General features: G+C 42.3%; 1 protein-coding gene across 6 annotated transcripts in view; it reads left to right on the top strand.

Annotated features, from left to right (window-relative positions):
* Window positions 1-23,239, top strand: part of Ptpn22 (protein tyrosine phosphatase non-receptor type 22) — a 53,448-nt gene that overhangs the window by 766 nt on the left and 29,443 nt on the right. For 3 of the 6 annotated variants that reach the window (XR_007233646.3, XM_048442267.3, XM_048442263.3), the window contains 10 exons: window positions 613-715; window positions 15,432-15,540; window positions 15,775-15,851; window positions 15,974-16,069; window positions 16,468-16,506; window positions 17,656-17,727; window positions 17,829-17,888; window positions 18,455-18,597; window positions 19,128-19,194; window positions 21,550-21,627. Coding sequence is in view for 5 of the 6 variants with exons in the window: in XM_048442267.3 (XP_048298224.3) it covers window positions 629-715; window positions 15,432-15,540; window positions 15,775-15,851; window positions 15,974-16,069; window positions 16,468-16,506; window positions 17,656-17,727; window positions 17,829-17,888; window positions 18,455-18,597; window positions 19,128-19,194; window positions 21,550-21,627 (828 nt within the window). In the remaining variant the exon portion in view is untranslated. Of the gene's footprint in view, window positions 1-10; window positions 148-178; window positions 328-612; window positions 716-15,431; window positions 15,541-15,774; window positions 15,852-15,973; window positions 16,070-16,467; window positions 16,507-17,655; window positions 17,728-17,828; window positions 17,889-18,454; window positions 18,598-19,127; window positions 19,195-21,549; window positions 21,628-23,239 lie in introns of those variants that run through there. The other 3 variants (XM_048442264.3, XM_048442266.3, XM_048442268.3) reach the window with 2 other exon arrangements.

The raw sequence follows: 23,239 nt of genomic DNA, 5'->3' as shown, positions 1-23,239 counted from the left end.
TGTTTCCCCAGCCCTGCAGGAGACTGCCTGTCAGAGGCAGTTGACTTTGCTTCCTCTAAAAGAAAATATGATGTTTGCATGGGAGGCTTGACAGGTTTGGAACTAAACTGCCTGCTCTGGCTTTGGGGAGAACAGTCCAGAAGATAGGTAACTCTAGTGTCTGTCTCCTTTCCTGCAGAGGGGTGACGGGAGGCCTTTCTGCTCATGGGGAACGTGGAAAAGGTGAACTCACCCTTACCTTCTAGAGCTGGGTTTCTGCCTTTTCTCTGGGAAGCAGCAAGAGAGGGGGCTGCTGCTTGAAGGTGGCTGAGTGGAACAGTCTCCGAGGTAAGCAGACCACAGTCTAAGGTTCTGGTTAGCCTCTTGTTTGTTACATTTGAACTGTAGCCAAGTTTCTTTGTTGAGAAAGGAAGGCACTAGGGCCCTGGAGGGAGATGAGGGCTTTGTTGTGTGACCACAGAGGCTTGTTTCGCACTAATTTCCTCTCGGGCTTGTGATGAAGTCAGTAAACCACAGCCTCCAGCGTGCTGTGCTCAGGCGGTGGCAGCAGCTTCTTGGTGGTGCCTTGGCCGTGACACACATTTGACATGCCCGCCCTTAATTCACTCACAGACTCTTGCTCTGCGGTATGGACCAAAGAGAAATTCTGCAGCGGTTACTGAATGAGGCCCAGAAAAAGAAAAATAACAGTGAGGAATTTGCCAATGAATTTCTGGTGAGTTCTGTGATGTGTTTTTTTGAAAACGAGTTAGATACACTGTTTAACGGTCTGCTGTGTCTAACCTGCCGAAGCTGAATTGCTGTAGGGACAAAGTGAAGATCAGAGCTTGCAGTAGAAGGGGTGGGTGGGTGAAGACAACCTAAAAACATAACTTCTCTGACTTTTGTTATAGCTGTGTGTTCAGCACTTTTCCAGGTATGTTGGCTTTAATGTTGTGTTTGCTAGTTCTTTTGAGTTTATCAATCCTACAGACGGTCTAAACAGATGTATGAGTACTAATACTTTTTGAGCATCTGGAGAAAGCATTTGAGTTATGATTTATGCTTCAAGTTACTAATTTTAATCGATACCCAAAAGAAAGAGACTAAGAGGAACTTTCCATGTAGTGTGGTATTTTTAGACTCCTCTCTAGGATACCATTTGGATGACAGGTTTCTGAAGAACACCAAAACGACCATATGCCACCTTTTTCTCCGTTCCCTTTGTTAAGGACAAGCTGGTTATTAGAACAAGTGGTTTCTGTTTTTGGCGCTCACTGGATTTCTTTAACTTCTATTGTTTGGAGAAGTGAACTGGTTAGAGTGGGAAATAGAGACATGTGAGGGACATGGAGTGCGAGGCAGCCTGGGAACAGGTGGACCTGGTCATCCAGAAGGCAGTGAGCTCCCTCAAGGGGAGCTGGAGCTGCCAACCCAAGGAAAGCTGGGGGAGTGCGGGACCTGACAGACCTGACATGTTTTTGACTTTCTGTTTTGCTTGCTTTTTGTTTGTATCACTAAGTATCTCTGTCTGACCTGGAACTTTCTGTGTAGATCAGGCTTGGCCTTGAACTCACAGAGATCCTCCTGCCTCTGCCTTCTGATTGCTGGGGTCAAAGGCGCATGCACCACTACACCAACCTGATGAGTTTCGAAATGCTTCCAGTTGGTCACACATTTTATGTAGTTTATTGTAAACCTTAGCCCTTCAACTTTGAATTGAGAAAAAATGAAGAAAATCTTTATTTTCTAACTTACAAAATGAGGAAAATAATATATTTCTCATCTACTCTCATTGAATTATTGTGACATTACAATAATTAAGTGAACAAGGGACTGTGAAGGTGCCTAGAGTCCTAGTTACTTGGAAGGCTGAGATAAGTTGGATTGTGAGTTTGAGGCTAGCCCATGCAACTTAGAGGCACTGTGTCTCAAAAACAGAGATCATTCGGTAATATTTGTTGAGCACCTACTGTATACTAACTTTTTTTTTTCACCGTAGGATACAGTAGTGAACAGAATATCCTTGCCTTCCAGAGCTAGCATTCTAGGACCAGATATTAGATGAGAAAACACTCTATGACGTTTTCACTGAACGGGTTTCATGATTAGATATCACTGTAGGCTAGCATATAGCAGCTCAACCTTGGTGCCATTATGCCAGCTCAACTTTCATATGGTCATGGTGTCATAAAAATGTATTCTTTCTGCCACAAGTCCTCAGGGTAGACTTGCCACAGGGTAGAGTTGCCCATATGTCTGCTTAGATAGCTGGTTGCCTTTTGACTGTTGTTCTTGAACCGATTTATCAGAATACAGAGGGGAAAGATGAGCTGAGTGGCAGTGCCAGCCTCTGTTTTCCTTTGGTTGTAGTTTTCAAAACAGTAGATTGTATCTCTATATTTCAACCCATTGTAGAGGTCACTATAATCTCTCATCAAGTCATGGCAGCCACCTCCCGACTGTTTCCTTTGCTTCTAAAAGCCTCGTCCCGCTTTTAGCTAATTTTCTTAGACAAGGTCTCACTACTATAGACCAGACTAGCAATGAACTCAAAGATCCACCTACCTTTGCCTCTGAGTGCTGAGATTAAAGGCATGCGCCACCATACCTGGCCCCAAGTAGCCTTTTAATGATATGAACCTGATTATGTTTTCCTCGGCTTAAGAACTTTTTACATCTTGTATTTTTTAGCTGCTTGTAATTTTGAACTATAATATATATTTAGAAAACTACATAAAATGAAAAGGAGCCATTGCCAATGCAGCCACCACCCAGCTCAAGAACTACAGTACCGTCAAACTCCAAAAGACGCCCCCCCTTCCCCGGCAGACTTCTCCACCCACCCCACCCCACTCAAGGGCAAATCACTGTCCTGGCTTTATATTCATCATTTCCTTGCTCTTTTTGCTCCTGATTTTTAAGAGCCTTGTTTCAGGGTGGTGATTAAGTGGAACCTCACTGCTCACTGACTCATGACCTCCAGTGGAAAAACAAGAGCTTTACCCTCCACCCCACCTAAAGGCTCAACTGAGACACCAGAAAAATCGCTTTGGGAGGGGAGGTGTTGGGAAGGGGACCAGCTTGGCCCAGGGAGGTTTTCCACTTGACTGCTGTCCACAGTCCGTTTTAAGCTCTTGATGGTTCCTCGGGATTTGGTGTTTCTGAGATTGCAGAACTAATTCTGTGACACGAAGCCGCTGCTGAGTAGCCTGGTGGCAGCAATCAGACGGCCCCCTCCAAACAGAAACCGAAGAAAAGAAACCTAGTTCCATGGCTCAGATTTCAGTCCTGACGTCTATTTTGTTAGGTTTTATTATTATTGTTGTTGTTGATGCTTTACTTTGTGGCCCTGGCTGGCCTGGAATGCACTACGTAGCCCAGGCTTGGCCCCAAACTCCCAGCGATTGGCCTGTCTCTGCCTCCTATGTGATGGGATTAAAGGTGTATGCCACCAAGCACACCCTCCTCTTTTAAAGAAAGACTTACATTTTATGTGTGTGAATGTTGTTTTGCCTGCATGTATATATATGCAGTTTGGTGCCTGCCCAGTGCCTATGGAGGTCGGAAGAGAGGGTTGGATTCCTTGGAACTGGAGTTACTGGGGTTGTGGATGACTGTGTGGGCGCCGAGAACTGAATCTTGGCCCTCAGCAAAAACATTAAAGCCCTCTTCACTGCTGGGCCATCTTTCTAGATCCTTCTTTCTTTTTACATTAAAAAAATAACATTGTGTGTGTGCCGTGTACCACGGCAAGAGTGTGAAAATCAGAGAACAACTTGGGAGAAAGAGTTCTCTTCTTCCACCGTGTGGGTCCTGGGGACTGAACTCAGTCATCAGGCTTGGCGCCGGAGAACCTTACTTATGCGCTATCTCGCTGACCCTTGATCCTAGCTTCTGCTTTGGTCAGGTAAGCTTACGAATAAGAGTACAATGTTCATAGCTGATGTGGCAGACCTGCTGTGACAGCAGGTGAAGGTGTCCTGCTGCTCATGTCCTTTCCTAGTGCCAGGACGAACCAAATGCAGTATCCTTTCAGTGCATGCTGAGTGCTTCCTCTTGCCTTCGCCATGCCTGTGGTCCTCTTAACCTGGCTAGATCCAAGGCTTGCTTAGATTTTCATATGATCATGTCCTAGACAAGCTTCTTTTGTATTCTCTCTCTTCTCCTCTTTCTCCTCCTCTTCTCATGATGGTGAAAACTGAACCCAGAGTCTGGCACATATTAGGTAAGTGTTCTACCACTGAGCTATGTTCTCAGCCATGAGAAAACTTCCTCTTTTTAAAAATTATTTTAAATACATTTCAATAGATATTTTCCCTACATGTATGTCTGTGCACCAGGTGCATCCTGGTACCCATGGGAACCAGTGTTGGGCTCTATTACACTCCAATAGAATGTAACTCCCGGGACTGGAATGACAGACAGTTGTAAGCTGCCACGGTGGGTGCTGGGATTCAAACCCAGGTCCTCTGGAAGATCAGCCAGTGCTTTCAATTGCTGAGCTATCTCTCCAGTCTCAAGGGCCCTTCTTGATCTACCTAAATAGATCAAATCATCTGTGATAAGTTCATGTTAATATGTTCTATACCTTTTATAGCACTAACCACATTCCAATTTTTAACTTTGTGTGGTTACTGCTTCCTTATCAGACTGAAACCTCACAAAGGCAATGTTCATACTTCATTCTGGTAGTATTGGTTCCCTCCATGATTTGTACAATATTTAACATATAGTAAATACTAAGGCATAGACAGTAAAACAGTTTCCCAAAAGACACATAGTTCTGAGCTGGCACAATGGCTCAGAAGGTAAAGGCGCCTGCTGACCATCCTGACGACCTATGTTGGATCCCTGGAACACACATGGTAGAAAGACAGAACTGACTCCTGCAAGTTGTCCTTTGACCTCTATGCACATGCCATGGCACGCATACCCTACCCCTTACTGAATAAACAACTAAATAAATGTGATTTAGAAATGTTTAAAGATACACAGTTCAGCTGTCAACTTAGCAACAGAGTGCCTGTCTAGCACACTCAAGGCCCCGAGTTCAACTCCCCAGCACCACACACTCACAAAACAGACAATCACATGACTCACAGTCATCGACCTAAAATTTCAAACGTACTGTCTAATATCACAACCTGTGCCCTTTGCTCTAAACTCCTGTGTCCAGTGATCCACTGGCCTTAATGATTTAAGTTTTTGAGAACTCTAAAGGGTAACATCTAGACAATAAATGCTTTCCACATGGCATCGACTTCATAATTAGTAATAAAGAAGGCATATGTATTCCTCAGAACAGAAAAGGGATTGCTGGGGCTAGAGACATGGCTCAGGTGATCCAGTGGCTCTTTAGCAGGCGGGAAGCCCTAAGTTTAATACCTAGGACCGCACCAAGAAATAGGCTTGGTGGTATAAACATGTATTCCCTGTGTTTGGGGGGTAGAGGAGGTAGGAGTTCAAGCTTATTTTTAGCCTGATCTATGAGAGACCCTGTCTGAATAGACAGACACACAGACACAGACACACACACACACAAATGCCCACTGCACAGAAAGCCCCTGGGTGTTCTTCCAAATAATCATACCCCAACCCCCCAAAAGATAGAAGCCAGAACTATCTGAATACATTTTGGGCTTTCTGCATTGCTTTGCGTATTCCACTAAACAATAGTTTTTAAACGTTTTTGAACTGTATGTAGATGAAATTCTGTCAAATGTCTTGCGTCTTATGGAAAAGCTTGTCAGTTTTGTGCATGTAATTGGATCTCGGTTTTTTGTAGTCACTGTTGTGAGTTCTGTCAAGGTTCCGTAGACACAATTCTGCGTGTCACAGAGAGAGTGCCGAAAGTCGCCGAGCAGTCACTGGGTGTTCTAGCTTGCTTTCTCGTTTCCATGATAAAACACTGACCAAAACAGGCTGGAGAGGAAAGGGTTTATCAAGATTAAACTTCCAAGTCACAATCCAACTTTCAGGGAAGGCAGGTCAGGAACTCAAAGCGGGAACTGAAGCAGAGGCCAGGGAGGAATGTCGCTTCCTCTCTTGCCCTTATGCTGTCCTCAGCCTGCTTTGCTGCACAGCCCAAGACCACCTGCCCAGGGTGGCACTGCCCTCACTGCACTGGGCCTTCCCACGTCAGACATTAATAATAATAATAAAAATGTCCTTCAGACTTGCCTACAGGCCAGTTCGATAGAGGTGTTTTCTCAGTCAGGGCTTCCTCTTCCCAAATGACTTTAGCTTGTGCTGAGTTCATGAAAACTAACCAACACAGCTGGCGCTCCCAGGTTTGAATCACCACAGAGAAGTTTGTAGCTTTGCTGGTCTCAAAATGCAGTTTTATTTCTTTTACCCTAGCTTGCCCTTCTTTTCTTCCTTCTTTCCTCCCTTCTTTCTTTATTTTTTTAAAAATTTTGAGACAGGGTATCACTAAGTTGCCCAGGCAGACACTGCAATCCTCCTGCCTCAGATCCCCCGCCCCAGGAAAGTAGCAAAATCACAGACTTGCACATCCTGATCTGGCTGTGAGTCTGTCTTTATTTCACACACAGACTGACAAATCCAGGACCTTGCCCTTTCTAAGCAAAGGTTCTACCACTCAGGTGCTCAGCTACATCCGAGCCTAGTCATTCTCAGCACATTCCAAGCTTTTAAAATTATTTAAAATGCATAAATAATGTATAAATAGTATACATTATTCAACAAATGCTTGAGCACTTGCTGTGTATGGGGTCCTGTGCTCACGACCACTTGCTTAGCATCATTACTATAAATAATGTAGTATACACAAGCATTTGTTGAATTGAAACAGCTCGTGAGAATGAGCCTGTCACATGAGCTTACCAATAAGCCTTTATTGAAGTAAATTGTTGCATTTATCAATTTGCAGGGCTTTTTTCCTCCAGCAGCAGAATAAACATATTTATCTCTCCTAACTCCATCTCCAGCCATTTGCTCAGGACTATCTAGTCTCGTGTCTTCAGCTGTTCCCAGGATAGTTTTGGCATACCTCTTGCCATTTTCTCATATCTTCGTTCATACCTAATTTAAACTTCTTGGTTTGTTACTTCCAGTTTGACTGCTGCCTACTCAGTTGCTCCCTTAGCCAGTGCAATGGAACACCCTCGCCTGTCTTGTTCCCAGTGACCGTGTCTACTCAGGGCCAGCATCTTCATCCACTCCTATTGCTAATAGCCCTGTCTGCTGGCTGCAGAGGTCTACGCTCTGACTCCACTCCTTGGCAGCCATGCTTGCTCAGTCTTGTTGCAATCTTGGTAAACCATCTGCATTCACAAGGCATCGAGAAGCAACCTTGCAGAGCTCTAGAGGCAGACAGACCCTGGTTCCATTCTCCCCTTGGTAGACAAGGGCCATTTTCTCTTTCTCGCTCTAAAAACACAACGTCTGCTATGCCTTCTGTATGTGAGCTTCTTAAATTTGGGTCATGTAGCTGAACTGAGTCATAAAAAAATTGGCAAGAACAGATTTTTGAACTCCAAACAGCCCACATTTGATTCAGATTCAAGTACAACCAGTGTTGTACGGTGCCGCTTTCCCTGCAGTCTTAGCTCGAAGCAATCTACAGGCTCAGTTTTCCCCGAGCCTGCCAGCGAGCCAAGCGATACCAACAAACACTGCCGGAAACGCCTCTGCTCCCATTTGACTCTTTCCAATGAACTGCATTTCATCTATATGTACATTTCATTTGTGTGCACAATTGTACACACAAGGTTTTCTGGCTCCTTAAAAACATGATGGCTTAATTATGGAAAACAACAACTTAGTGTTTTCTACCATTGTTCTTCTGCCTACGTGTCAGATAAGTTTATCTTTGGATTATTTCATGTTAGAACATTTGTTTTAAAAATTTAGGTCTGAGTTGCTGATTAAGCGTCATTAAAATATTCATTAATTAAATTTTGACTTGCGATTAGGATAGAATTTCCAAAATTTTCTGATATAACCCTGAATATACTTTCACCATTTTCATACTACCTGTTTATGTGAAGTGGCCTTCTTGGATCTGCTAATTATAAAATCAAAATATTTCTCAACTCCGAAAACGTTGAAGTTGCTTTGTTCTGTGGTATCAAATACTCAGTGAAGATCTAAATCTTTACATGTGTGTGTGTGTGTGTGTGTGTGTGTGTGTGTGTGTGTCTATGCATAGCAAATGTTGTGAGTATGTGGAGATCAGAGGTAAACTTTCAGGAGAAGGTTTTCTGCTTTTAGCCTGTAGGTCCCCCCTACGTTGCTAAGTTGGCAGTACGTGCCTTTACCCATCAAGCCATCTTACTGGCCCCCAAATTTATTTTTTTATTGTAAAAATAAAGCAGTACATACATCCCATTAGTATGAAAGGCTTGCTTTTTTCTTTAATAAATGTCAAGATTCCTTTTGCTGAGCAGCACCGTGGGGCTGGCAAGAACAAGTAAGTGCCTTCCACAAGGCCTTAAAAGGGGAGCAGAGAAGAGAGTGATGTGTTTTCTGGCAATGATTGGCACGATGTGACGGCAGCAACTGTGTTCAGCGGTGGGACCTGGAGAAACACTGATCACAAGGACCCACATCCATCTCTGCGGGCCTCAAGAGCCCTGTGTTGGAAGTGAGCCTTGCTGACCCGCAGAACGATAAAGCTGCCTTGACAACGTCAGGCTAAGGCTGTTCAAGGAAAAAACCTTCCATAGCGTGCATCTTACCTGGGAAGGAATATGACGAATGGCCAAAAAATGGTAGACCATGACTGAGGTTCGTGCCAATAGCTAGACAACTGATGGTCATTAGCTTCACCACTTCCGTCTTGGTTTTACTAAAATTTGCAACAACCGGATACTCAAGACTCCACACTCCGTGCTATCAGGTCTGTCTGACCCGAAAGGAGATGATGGAAATCATGACCTGGGAGGTACAGACAAATGACCTGAAAGAAGTGATTAACAAGGTGATTTCAGGCAGCATTGAGAGAGACGTAAGAAAGCGTGCCCGTGTATCCTTTTCATGATGTCCTCGCTAGGAAAGAAAAATTGCAGGAGCCTAAGTGTGCACGGGGACACTTGGGGGGCTCTGTGGTGAAAGGGGCAGTTCAGAAAAGCCTCCTAGGGACAAGACAGCTGCTGAAAGCCCAAGAATTTGTTCAAAATTCAGTTTTTTCTTTACAAAATACATTATGTGCTTTATTACTACCTTTAGGCAACAAACAACCCTTTCGCAGGGGTCACAGATCATCAAAAAACACAGATATTTATACTACAATTCATAACAGTAGCAAAATTATAGTTATGAAGTGGCAATGAAAATAATTGTTTTGGTTGGGGTCACCACAACATGACGATCTGTACTAAAGGGTCACAATGTATGTATCAGTGAATTTAAAAAATAAACTGATAATTGATTGTCAGTTTTTGATTAGATGTCTAATTTTTTAATGTCTGTATGTCTAGAATCACATTAAAATCTCTCAGGTGAAAAGGGGCTGTGGGTGGAAGGAGGTCAGAGGTTCTGTTCCGTCCTGTAGCATCAGGTTTCAAGCCAAAGATACTACAGTCTTATGATTTCTGTTTTTCTTTGTTTTATTTTGGCAGTGACTTAATTTATTTACCAGCACTTGAGAAAAACATGCGTAAGACCGAGTCTTCTTGACTCTGTGAGCTGGAGCTCCATTCTGTTCTCATTTCTTGAGACAGACTCGGTCTACAGAAAAAAGGAACTCACCGTTAGCTTACAAACACAGAGTCTAGTTTCTACATTTCCCGCCCTATTTCAGGATCCGTAGGCTGATGGCTTTCTCATCTTATCCTCTGACAGGCTCTTGCATCAAGTTCTCTTGAGGATGCCTCCTCAAGGGACTAGGAGCCCCTACTTTGACCCTCTGACCTGTTCTTTCTTCCCAAACCTAACCCACACCTGGTGGTCCTGCTTTTTACCCTGGACCTTTCCCCTTGTTTCTGTTGCAGTTTATCAGGTTTGGGGCCCTGTTGTGTTTGAGCATGGGAGCTTCAGGGTTGGCAAGAGAAGATTTGAAGGGAGGATTCGAGAGTGGTCTGACCACAGGTAGACGTCACAGGAAAAAATTAAAGTCTTTCACACTTCCTAAGTTAACAGTTCTGTAGGTATTTCCTGTGTCACGCTTAGTGAGCGTCACCGTCTGTCATCAGTCAGATGACTCCAGGAGCGCAGGAGAAAGAGCTATTGTAAACGGCACAGTGAAGATTAAAGAGGCATCGGTACGCACATGCATGACCTTTGTCTGTGGCATCTTGCCCAAAGAGTGTCCTTTAAAAAACAAAACCAAATAAAATTAGTACAACAAAGAGGATGTACTGACTCTGGAAACTTCTAGAAAGACTTGTTTGGGGACTCTTTTTAGCACACCTCCGGCAACATAAAAACCGATCTTTCTGAAGGAACGTAAGAGCAGAGAGAGATGAGGAGGGAGTGGCTCCTCAGTGGAAGAACCTGTGAGAGCTGTAAAACTGAGTGTACTCGGGGGAGGGGCGTGTGTGGAGGCGAGAGCACAGCCTGCAGGAATCCCTTCTCCATCATGGAGATCCCAGACATGAGGCTCAGGTACCAGGCTTGCCCATAGGCGGATTTGCCTGCCAATCAATTGCGCCAGCCCACCAGAAGTTTTGATGGTGTCTCGATGTTTCAGGTGTCTGTGTCATGTTCTTAATTAAATTCCCAAGCTAGTTCATTAGCATATTCATCTTAGTTTAAAAATATGCTGGTTAGCATCTCCTGCCCTCTCCGGTTCTGAAATCCTTAGGAATTCACACGATGGTGCAAAACCAGACTCCAAGAACTGCCTGTGTTCCTGGTCTGGACCCAGTAGCTTTCCTGTGTCTTATCAAACCCAGAAATAAAAGAATAGTCATGGAAGCAATGCACACTTGTGCATGTGGAGCTGAAAGAAACAAGCCCAGTCTGGATGCTCTATTTCAAATTCTTGGCTAGAAAGAGTGTATATTCTGATACACCAAGTTGTTAGAATAATTTATTATGTTACTTTATTTGGAAAATGTCACTTTAATTAAATTTTATATATTTAATAGTAGTGTTTTGAAATTTTAGCTCTCCACTTTCCCCCTTCTCCTTGAAGACTTAACCACCAAATAACCCTGAGCCATATTTAAATTTTTTTTTTTTAAAAAAATAGGATCACAATATAGCCATGACTGGTCTAGAACTCAGTATGTAGACCAAGCTGGCCTCAAACTCACAGAGACCCACCTATTCTGCCTCCTGAGTGCTTCAATTAAAGGTATAAATTACTACATCTGACTCTGTGAGTCAATTCTGAAGCCTCATTACTATGGAATAATCCTTCTGTACACTGTGACTATATATTACCATTGTTGGTTGATAAAGAAGCTGATTGGCCTAGAGCAAGGCAGAATAAAGTTAGGTGAGACAAATAAATTGAGGATGCTGGAATGAAGGAGGCGGGATCAGGGAGACATTAGCCAGCCACTGAGAAAGTAAGATGTATAGAAAATGAGGTAACGAATCATGAGCTATGTGACAAAGCATAGATAAGAAATATGGGTTAATTTAAGTATAAGAGTTAGCTAGTAATAAGCTTGAACTATTGGCTAAGCATTTATAATTAATATTAAACCTCGGTGTGTGTATTTGGGAGCAGGTGGTCGTGACCAAAAAATTCTGCCTACGCCTCATGATAGATTTGGATAATTTGTTGGATCAAAATTTTATATTAGCATACCTCTTTTCTAGCTCTCGCCTCTCTGTGCCATTGGCTTTGTTGCTTTAGGCAGTGGCTCTTATGCAGCCCTGGCTCACCTGAAACTTGCTTTGTAGAGCAGGCTGGCCTTGAATTTTCAGAGATCTCTTGCTTCTGCCTTCTCCTGAGTGTTGGGATATGTCTGTTATATCTTTGAGTTCCCCTTTTCTCCTTCATTTTAAAATCACTTAAGAAGTCTTCTCAAGTAAACTCCTGCACAAATTGTACATCTTCATTACTGATGTGTAAGTATTGTATGAAATATAAGTAACAGTAATAACAGCCCTCTTGATATTTTGGTTTTTGTTGCTCTCACTCGAGATATGTTTCTTATTCCTTATTTGTTCACTCTGCGGGTCAAAATAGACCATAGCCATGGTTGTAAAATGTAAAAGCAGTGTCGAGGATTCATAACACTTATGAACAACAAAAGGAACACCCTCGTTTCAAGGAAGTCGTATTTCACATGATGACACCAGTTTGTGAGATCTTGAAAGAGTCTAGATGTCATCTTTAGAGATTTAATTGGAAAACTCTGGGAAATACAGTGAGCCTGAGTTTTAACTGGAGGGACCCTTAGCTAAGTAGTTTGGAACTTATTTCCTAAGTGGTAAAAAGGATTTATTGAAGTTACTTTAAACAGCATTGGAAAGATTAACAAAGCATAAATTGAATTAATTGACATAATTATACCCAATACATTTGAAAGAAGAAAAGAAATAGTGTGACAATAAGGAGAAATTCTAGGAGTTGGAACTTGAAGGGAAAGAGTCTAGACTAAGGTGTGGCTAATAGGTTTTATATCACTGTGATGATGCATCATGCAGTTAAGGGAGGAAACATTTGGGTTGACTCTCTGCTCCAGTCCACAGCTGCTTGGCCCCGTTGCTGTAGGCCTGTGGTGAGGTGGAACATGGTAACAGTGGGGGTGTAGTGGAGCAAAGCTGCTTACCTCATGGGTCCCCAGAGACAAAGAGACATAGACCAACAGAAAGAGGATAGGAACAGACAGATCTTTCCAGAGCATGCCCCTGTGGCTTATTTCCTTCAGTTATGTCCTCCCTTCCAGTAATACAGTCATATTCTGAATTCATCAAGGGATTATTCCACTGATTAGGTCAGAACTCCTAGAATCCAATCATTTCCTCAGAGCCCATCAGCTGGCAAGCGAGACTTTTAGCACATGAACCTTACAGCGGGGGAGACATCATGTCCAAACCAGCAGGAAGGAAAGCTGAAGCAAGACCTCGCATGGGAAGAACCAGCCGAACTTGCTAACTGTATCTGAGGTGGGAATTGTGGGACGGGAGGACCCTAAAGTCCTTCTTAGTTTCCCAGAGTGGTATTGCTTGGAATAAAGATAGTTCCATCGGCATTCACAAGTTTAGTTTAGTTTCAAATGTACTGAGTCGGAGGATGCAATAAGATATTGAAATGAAAATATCTAGGACCTGGTTGGTAATTTGAAACTGAAATCTTAGTATAGAAATTTGAGACATATCTAACTGATGCTGAAAATATGACAAATGTTGGCAAATAAATCAGCAAATACTTATATGCCCTCTATAGGAGTATGTGGTTAGCTTGGAAGGGGGAGAGGGAACATGTAAAGAGAAGAGCCGAGAGTCAAAGATTTAGTTTTCATGTTGGGTATTTCTTTGTTAGAAAGCAGAGAACAGAGAACCAGTAAGAAATAAGGGCAAGTGAGAATGTTGTTTCCTAGTTAGATTTACTATGGCTATGCTGAAACACCATAACCAAAAACAAGTTGGGGAGGAAAAGGTTTATTTGGCTTACACTTCCACATGGTAGTCCATCACTGAAGGAAGTCAGGACAGGAACTCACTCAGGACAGAAACCTGGAGGCGGGGACTGATGGAGAGGCCATGGATGGATGCTACTTGCTGACTTGCTCAGTCTGCTTTCTTATGAAACCCAGGACCAGCAGCCCAGGGATGGCACCATCTACAATGATCTGGACCCTCACCCATCAATCACTAATTAATAAAATGCCATACAACTGGATTTTGTGGACGCATTTTTTCCAGTGGATGTTCCCTCTTTTTGATGGCTCTAGCTTGTGCCAAGTCGACATAAAACTAGCCGCACAATGAGTCAAAGAAAGATTAGAAACAAGAAAATGTACCTGGTGAGGGCCAAGGAAGGAAGACATTTCCAAACAGAAGCTAGAGAGTAGAACTAGTGACTAATTCCCACTGTGGAAATAATGAAGATTATTTTAATTCACTAAGCATTTTCATTCATTATTGAGGTACTTCTCCCTGTCTTCTTTTGCAAAATGGTTAATTCTCACAAAGTCCAGACCTAGAACATATATTTTTCTTTTTTTAATTATAAAAGCAATGAAATTTTGGACTACATAAATTCTAGACAAGAAGTCAAAGAGACATTATCATATCTTATCATTTCTGACCTCACATTTGGTTTTATAGTGTTAGACTAAAAAACAGTGGGAATAGGTTTAAGGAATTACTTACCATTCTAAGGACTCTTGTCCAAGTACATTAAGATAGCCTCTACCTATCTCATATCATAGTCTGCATAAAGAATATGATTTTGTGTAGATTATTACTTGCTGGAAGAATAGGCTTAAAGTTTGAATCATATAATATGATTCAGAATTAATATCTCTGAAATTTCGACAGTTATAAACAGTGTGATTAGCTTAAGTTCCATTTCTACCTCGAAAAAGTGATCTGCAAGTTTAAAAAAGATGAATGGAATTAATAATTTTCCTGTTGACATCAAATAGACCCTCTAAAAAAAAAGTAACTCATACTCTTGGTATCTGTTCCTTGGGTGGAGCACACACATAGCTCACTTTCAGAAGTTATTTGGTTTCTTGAATATTTAGCAGTTTCAGATCAAAGTCTTAAGAGCCTGTGACTCAGCTGCAGCGTGATCTTCTCACTTCTCCAAAGTCACTGGACTATGCCATCCTGGTTTCCTGTCCTGAAAGAAGCTAGCCCCAGATGATGCTAAAAGGGTTGAGGCAGAATGTCTGAAAAGTGGAGGAGGACCGATCTCTAGAGGTGGCTTCTTATCTCCCTCTGTGTGTGTGTGTGTGTGTGTGCGCGCGCGCATGTGTGCACACACACACACACATGCACACACATGCTCGCACACACGCATGCACATGGGGCTATTCCTGTATGTGGTGTACATGTGCGTTTGGTTGTTTGTGCAGATGTATAAAGGCCAGAGAGCAACCTCAGCTGTCTTTCCTCAGGAGTCATCTACTTTGTTTTGCGAGACAAGGTCTCTCACTGGGCTCTTGGGCTTGCCAATTAGGCTAAGATGGCTGGCCAGTGAACTCCAGGAATCTACCTGCTTCTAATTCTCCAGCACTGGCATTACAAATTTGAGCCGCTAGACCTGGCTTTTTAAAATTTTTTTATTTATTTTCATTTTTGAGACACAGTCTTTCTATGTTACCCTGGCTGGCATGGAAGTCTCTATGTAGAACATTCCAGCCTTAAACTCACCAAGATCTGTCTGCCTATGCCTCCCCAATACGAGGATTCAAGGCATGTGCCACCACTCCCAGCCCACACTTGACTTTAGGCTCTGGGAATCAAACTCAGGTTCTCTTGCTTGCAAGGGAGTACTTACTTTAACAAATAAGCTGTTTTCCCAGACCCCTTACCTCTTCCATTGGAAAATTATTCTTGGAATTGTGTTACAGAAGCTGAAGAGGCAGTCTACCAAGTACAAGGCCCACAGGGCCTATTCCACAGCTGTGGCTCAGCGGCCGAGGAATATCAAGAAAAACAGATACAAGGATATTTTGCCTTGTAAGTTCCGTTTCTTCTTATAAACTTACACTTCCAATCTTAACCACCTCTCCACTTTTTAACCAAGTACTTGTTCTTCATCTTGGAATATGGCACTCACAAATTAGTTATACTATCTATGACTACAAAAGAACATTCAGCCTTCCTATTTCTTGTCCACTTATCAAACGCTTTTAACAACCACCATTCTTGTAGGACTTCTCAGTTACCCCATCCCGTTCTTTTGTTTCCTAGATGATCACAGCCTGGTAGAACTGTCTCTGGTAACTTCCAGTGAGGATTCCAGCTATATCAATGCCAACTTTATTAAGGTAGATGAAGAGGAAATAAAAACACTCCATGTTTTTTGGGGCACCTAAAACAGGGGGTGGAGAGAGGACTAGGGAGAGGATGCTGTCTGCAGTCACCTCATGTGATTTTTGTTCCCCTTCAGGGTGTCTATGGACCCAGGGCTTATATTGCCACCCAGGGTCCTTTACCTACAACTGTCCTGGACTTTTGGAGAATGATTTGGGAATACCGTGTCTTGGTGAGTAAAGAGTTGGTTCTGGTACTTGGGAGGGGGCAGGGGGCAGGATGTGACTGAGGCTTCCCAGCTGCTAAAAGCCGTGCCTTTCTATAGCTTGACGAGATTTCAGAGTGCAGGTATCTTATATCACTATTACAATGTATTCTCGTTCGAGGAAACGAAAGTCGATACCTTGACAGGCTCTCCCCGTGACAAGAATTTGTTGTGATGAGCAGAGAAGAGGGAAGTGGGGGCAGAAGTAAGGAAGAGTAAGAACATCTCATAAGTCACCAGGGCTTTGGGGGTTAAAAAGCAAAGCCAACAGAAAAACAATGCTTACTACTTTCTGACTCTGGGACTCATGCGGGAAGGTGATCTCTAACCCTGTAGATCATTAAGTTTATGTTGCCCGCTTTCAGGTCATTGTCATGGCGTGTATGGAGTTTGAAATGGGAAAGGTGAGTCACTCTTCAGTACTGGTTGACGTGAAGGTAAAGGAAAGGGGCATGGGGGCAGTGGTGGTAGAACTTCCTCCAAGTGTGCCCGGGTGGGGGGCAGTGGTGGTAGAGCATCCTCTAAGTGTGCCTGGGTAGGGGGCAGTGGTGGTAGAGCTTCCTTGAAGTGTGCCTGGGAAAAACGATGCCATTTTTCTAATTTTCACTTTGGGAATAACTACATGATCCATAGGGGGTTTCACTCCCAAGAACCCCTTTTATCCATTTCCCCAGTAGCTCCCATGCTGTAAAGTTAAGGAAGGAAGAAAGGAAGTAAAGGAGAAAAGAATACCATTTCCCTTCTGATAGTCAGATGTTGTAACTGCCCATTGGAGACGCACCCTGTGCTGCCCCAAACAGCATCCCGGCCACAGGTAGCCACTAAGCACTGCCAGGGATTGCACGGCTGAAGAACTCAATAGTTTTGTTTTAATTGGTGTAAAACGAAAAGTGAACTTTCACTTCAGCTGCTGAAAGCTTTATTTGGCAGTATGTGAAATTTTTTTCAAACTTAAATTTGATTTACTATAAGTAAAAATATTTCCAGTGAAAATTTAGCATTCTACTTATATATGTATAAAGTATATATAGGATTTTAGAGTTTATAAAAATAGCAAGGCAAGCACATATGTATCTTGATTACATGTTAAATACTTTGGCCTATTGGGCTAAAATGCATTTCACCTTTTATTTTCATTTTTAAATGTGTGGACAGCAAAATAACCCGAAGCATGTGACTGGCTGTTCTGGTCTACTGTGGCCATTCTGAGATGGGAGTTGTAGTCACAGCCGAGAGAATTTGGCACTTGACTGGTGCAACTGTCACAGGCAACAATTTCAGGGTTCTTGAGATGTTGAAACTAGGTCAACAATCACTATTTCTACTTTTTCAGATTCCTAGGAAGTCTATAATTCAAGCATCCTTTAATATCTGTTTTTTTATCCTTTGGAGATTCCCAATCACATTGCTGGAGTTGAAGTCTAAGAGGGTTAGCTGTGCATAGCCTAAAATGAAGGACACAGAGCCTCTTCTGGACCAGGGAGTGGGTTTCATCTTGCAGGAGAGATTTCACTATATGGAGGGAAACCATTACCTTCTGTTTTATGCAACAGAAAAAGTGTGAGCGCTATTGGGCTGAGCCAGGAGAGACACAGCTGCAGTTTGGCCCTTTTTCTATATTCTGTGTGAGTATGATGCATTTCTTTTATGGCTAAGCAAAGCCTCCGGGATCTACTTTTTAGAAAGCATGCCTTTGAAACTGCTAATAATTTAATCTTCTCCTTAGGAAGCTGAGAAAAAGAAATCTGATTATATAATCAGGACTCTGAAAGCCAAGCTCAATAATGTAAGTATAGAACAGGGATGATAAAGTTGAGAGCCTGCTGAGATGAGACGGGTAAACATGTATGTGTGTGACTCGGGCTGGGCGTACAGTGATGGGAAGAATTAGAGCCTTTGATGTCTTGAGTAAGCCTTCGTATAAAACATTCTCCCCCAATCTGCTTCACACCATGGCACACATAAAAGTGATATTGGTAGTCTGAGTAAAGCTAATGTGAACAGTGGTTAGACATTAGGGACCAACACTACAGCTGATAATGCCTTAGACTCTACTCTGCCTTGTGAAAGGCAAGGGGATCCAATATACCAACATGTCTGTGCCCTGTTTGAGACACGCTAATTTGAGGAATATTTGGTTTGGACTATTTTTATATCTTCCTCCTCTTGTGTGGGCGAGGTTGTTAAGGATAAGACAATGAAAAACATTCTCATATTAATTTCAATTATTTTTATAAGGCTTGAGAACTATATATAAGAAAGCAGATTAAACTGCAAGAAAAAAAAGGATAGAGTGAGGTGGAATCCTAACCTCGAATTCTCCTTTTATTCTGGCTGTTTTTTTTTTAATAGAAAACCAGAATTGTTTACCAGTTTCATTATAAGAACTGGCCAGACCACGATGTGCCTTCATCTATAGACCCCATCCTTGAGCTCGTCTGGGATATCCGTTGTTACCAAGAAGATGACTGCGTTCCCATCTGCGTTCATTGCAGGTGAGATGCCCTGAATGAACTCTCCACTGAGAACAAACAAAATGAGACTCTGGCGAGGGTGCAATTCAAAGAAAAAAGCCAATAACTGAAGCAATTTAGTATAAATTCAACTGGTGCATTAGATTCACTTCTTTCCACATGTGTTGTGTGCGTACATATCGTCACAGCCTACGTGAGGAGACCCAAACACAACCTTGGGGAGCCCCTTCTTTGGTTGTCTCCTTCCACCATACGGGATCTGGGGAGCAAACTCAGGTTATTAGGCAAAGGTAGCATGGATCTTTACTCCCGGAGACAATCTGCAGAACCTGACATTTCTTTTAAAGTTATGAACAATGGTGTTGGGGACTCTATTGAGAATATGCCAATACCCGTCTGAGGTCCACTGTGGCATGACAAACATGTCCTGGGACGTGGCAGGACTTGAGAAGTTTCATTTTCTCCCTCCTCAAATTGACTAAGGAACTTCCCAGCTGTTGTCAGTTACCTCTCTCCACAAGCACACACGCTACCGTGCTCTTCTGTTTCAGCGCCGGCTGTGGGAGGACAGGTGTCATCTGTGCTATTGATTATACACGGATGCTGCTGAAGGACGGGGTGAGTTTCCCAGCAAGCACTTCCAAGTTTCCTACTGCACGCATCTCCCTGCTTTCAGAACATCTTTACAACTCATCTTGTTTTATGGAGTGGATTATTTGTAAATCCACTCTGTTTTATGATTAAATTAGTTCCTAAGTTGGTGATTCGTAAAGCATGGTCCCGGAGGAGAGGGTGGAGTCTAATAACAGTGGACTTAGTCTTACGACAGGAGGCCTTAGGTTTGATCTCCAATGCGACAAAGTACAATTCTCTAGGAATTGCTAGAAATTCTCTAGTACAATTCAAAGTACAATTCTCTGAGAATTTGCTAGAAACAAATTATGGATTCCTGCCCCACTGATGAATCTGGGAAGTTTGGAGGGTGTGGGCCAACAAGCTCTCTGGGTGATGCTGAGAAACGCTGAAGTGTGAGAACTGCCCTGGATTGTTTATTTCCCCTTTCTTTATCCAGGCTGCTTTAGAGACTCATTTGCCTTATCATGGTCAGACTTTGTGCTATTGTCTAAAAATCAGAGTGTGTGTTTGCATGAATGTGTGCACGAATGTGTGTATAGATTGCATATGTGTGTGTGGATGTGCAGATGGAGGATAGAGATTCGTATCGGGGTCTCTCAATATTTACCTATCTTATTTTTTTGAGACATGGTCTCTACTGAATCTTAATTTTGATAGGCTGTCTAGCCAATGGGCTCCAGGGACCCACTTGTCTCCCTGGGCACTGGAATTTCAGACCTGCGTGGCTTTCATGCGGATGCTGGGGATTTGAATTCAGGTCCTCCTGCTTACATGGCCTGCCCTTTACCAACCAAGCTATCTCTCCAACACTAGGGAATTTTTTTTTCCAAGACAGAGTTTTACTGTGTAGCCCTGGGTGTCCTGGAACTAGCTTTGTGGACCAGGCTGGCCTCAGACTCAAGAAATCTGACTTAGCTGTGCAGTGGCAGTGTACACCTTTAATCCCAGTGCTCAAGAGGCAGAGGTGGGCGGATCTCTGTGAGTTTGAGGCCAGCCTGGTCTACAAGAGCTAGTTCCAGGACAGGCACCAAAGCTAAAGAGAAAATAAAACAAACAAAAGAAGAGAGTGGGGGTACACCACCATACTTGACCAATTAGAAAAAATTTAAACATTATGTCCATGGGTATTATACCTGCCTGTATAAATGCCTGGCGCCCACAGAGGCCAGAAGAAAGCATCAGATCCTTGGAACTATAGCTACAGACAGTTGTGAGCTGCCAAATAGGTACTGGGAATGGAATCTGGGTTCTCTGGAGGAGCCAGTGCTCTTGGCTGCTGAGTTATCTCACCGGTCCCTAGATGTCAGTTTTTATGTCTGTTTGGAATTGAAACGTTTAAAATATGAGCTTTAGATTTTCTAATTTCTTTTATTTCATAAAATCTCAGATGACTTATCTATTGAGCCTTATTTTTGTGGTATTAGATATTTTATCCATCATGTAAAATTGTTCAAAATCATATTAATCAGTCTTTTCCAGGGATAGCATCTAACTCAGTGGTTCTCAGCCTGTGGGTCACAGACTCTTTGGAGTCAAATGACCCTTTTACAGGGGTTGACCAAGAACATCAGAAAACACAGATATTTACATTATAATTCATAATAGCAGCAAAATTACAATTATGAAGTAGCAATGAAAGTAATTTTATCTTTGGGGATCACCACAACATGTATTAAAAGGTCACAGTATTAGGAAGATGGAGAGCACTGCTGTAAACCAAGGTGAAAGTTATAAGAAGTATTGGCTTTCATAATGCATTTTTGGGGCCGGAGGTAATGGCTCGGGGTAGTTCAGAGTGCTTGCTGCTCTTGCAGAAGTTTGATTCTCAGCAACCACATGTCAGTTCACAATCATCAGTAGCTCTAGGTCCAAGGGATCCAATGGCCTCTTCTGCGCCCAAGTGGTGCATTTGTATGCAAACACTCATGCACATAAAATAAAAACATCTGTTTTGTAGTGCATTCTTGGGGCTAGGGATATAGTTTCCTTGGTAGAGTGGTTGGATAATAATGCTTCACAGGTGATCTGTCTAAGCTGTGTAAACCTGGAACGTGGCGTGGTGGCACATACCTGTAATCCTAGCATTGGGTAGATAGAAGTTGTTGAAGGTCATTCTTGGCTACACAGCAAGGTGAAGGCCAACTTGGGCTAAATGAAACCCTGTCAAAAAGAAAGAAACAAAGAGAGGGTAGAAAGGAGAGAGGAAAAAAGGGATTCTTGGTGTTATTCTCTCCTAGAAGAATAAGTGTCACAGGAGTACAATACTATGAGAAAGTGGCATGATTTGTGAGCAAAAAAATAAAAATAAGTAAAATATTTTTCTCTTTGACTTGACAGATAGTTCCTGAGAACTTCAGTGTTTTTAGTTTAATCCAGGAAATGCGAACACAGAGGCCTTCGCTAGTTCAAACTCAGGTAAGAGGACTACGGTGAACGGATGACAATGTGTGTCTGTATCCTGCTGCCTGTCTGTGACATCCGAAATCTGCTGTGTGGACAAGGATGAGACAAATTTACTATGTGTTTTTCTCTAACTCTGAATTTCCCAGCGTTTCTTGTAGCCCTTGTCCCGGTCAGATTATTTTCATTCCCCATATTTTATTGTCTATAATATTATTTCTTGTTTACAAGGAAATTGAAAAAAATTCAATGAGTTTAATTTATTAGAAAGAATTAGCCGATGTTGTGGATCATAAATTAATTTGAAATTTTGTAGTTACAAATCCATCTATGAAGCCACAAAAAAATCAGGGACTTCTCATTTTCACTTCAAGAAATGATATAATTTCTATGTTAGGAAGCAATGAAAAATAAAATTAGGACAGGTCTGTTACATATTGATTGTCACTGTTACCATTTCTCTATAGCTCCCTTGTCTATAGGCAAGCTTTAAAAACAGAATTACAACTAGCCTGTATTATGTCCTGCAGTCACTGAACCCACGATAGACTGCCCACACTTTATGCTAGGAATATTCTTCCTTTTTCTTCTAAACCCAAGTCTCTCATTGCCTGTAGTGTTAATTTCACATTTATACACCAATAACTGCTCTCAACTTTATACATTTATATATTTTTAAGATGGAACTTAGTATTTATCCACTCATTAATTCATTCATGCATTCAAGCTTTTATTGATATTGATTATGAGTAAGGCATTCTTGTATATCCGTTTTCTTAGAATAGTCTTTAAGTAGAAAGACCTTGAAGTATTTCAAGTCCCTTACAAATGAACTTGCACACAAGTTTGGTATAAAGTAGTTCAAAGTGGCAGCTTAGATATTTTAGTATACAAGTTGTGAATGAAGGAAAAAAAATAAGAGCTATTAATACAGAAGTATCTGTTTGGCCCACACAGGTTTTCCATGAACAGATTGTGGAAAAAATAATTTTTCATGTGTTGTCCGTAGGTGTTTTCTATATTCAACCCATGAGGGGAAAGTTTATGTGAAATAGAAGGAAGCCTTAGCTGGCTTAGCTATCAGGCTTGAAAGGAAAGCAACGAACGCAGAAATACACAGAGACACCAGGAAGCATGCAGCCTTGTTACATGAACTGCAGTGTTAAATAATAAGCATATCCCATCTCAGAAGATCTCATCCTGGTCTGGCCTAGTTTTAGGAGTTTGAAGGGAAGTGAAGAGGCTTTCGTATTTCAGCATTGTTAATACCTAGCTAAACAAATCTAACGGCTGTACTGATTCTTCCGACTCTGCAAATGGCAGCCTAGCCAGACGATGGTTCCTGTTTGGGTCCTGTTCTCACTCAGTCTCTGTCTCTATCTTTTCCTCTCTCTCCCTCCCTCTCTCTCTCTCTCTCTCTCTCTCTCTCTCTCTCTCTCTCTCTCCCTCTCTCTGTCTCTCTCTTTCTCTGATAGTCTTACCTCATACCCCAGTGTGATTTAGAATTTAACACTGAGGCCCGACGGGGCTTGAGGTTGCAACAGTCCTTCTGTCTCAACTTCCTGAGTGCAGGGTTTGGAGAAGCGAACTACAATTGCTGGTTACATTTTCTGTCTTTTAAAAATTA

Source organism: Myodes glareolus, chromosome 17 (genome assembly GCF_982192425.1).
Source record: "Myodes glareolus chromosome 17, mMyoGla1.1, whole genome shotgun sequence".
Classification (NCBI taxonomy): Eukaryota; Metazoa; Chordata; class Mammalia; order Rodentia; family Cricetidae; genus Myodes; species Myodes glareolus.
The sequence above is the reverse complement of the archived record's forward strand: the minus strand, read 5'-3'. Positions and strand labels throughout refer to the sequence as shown.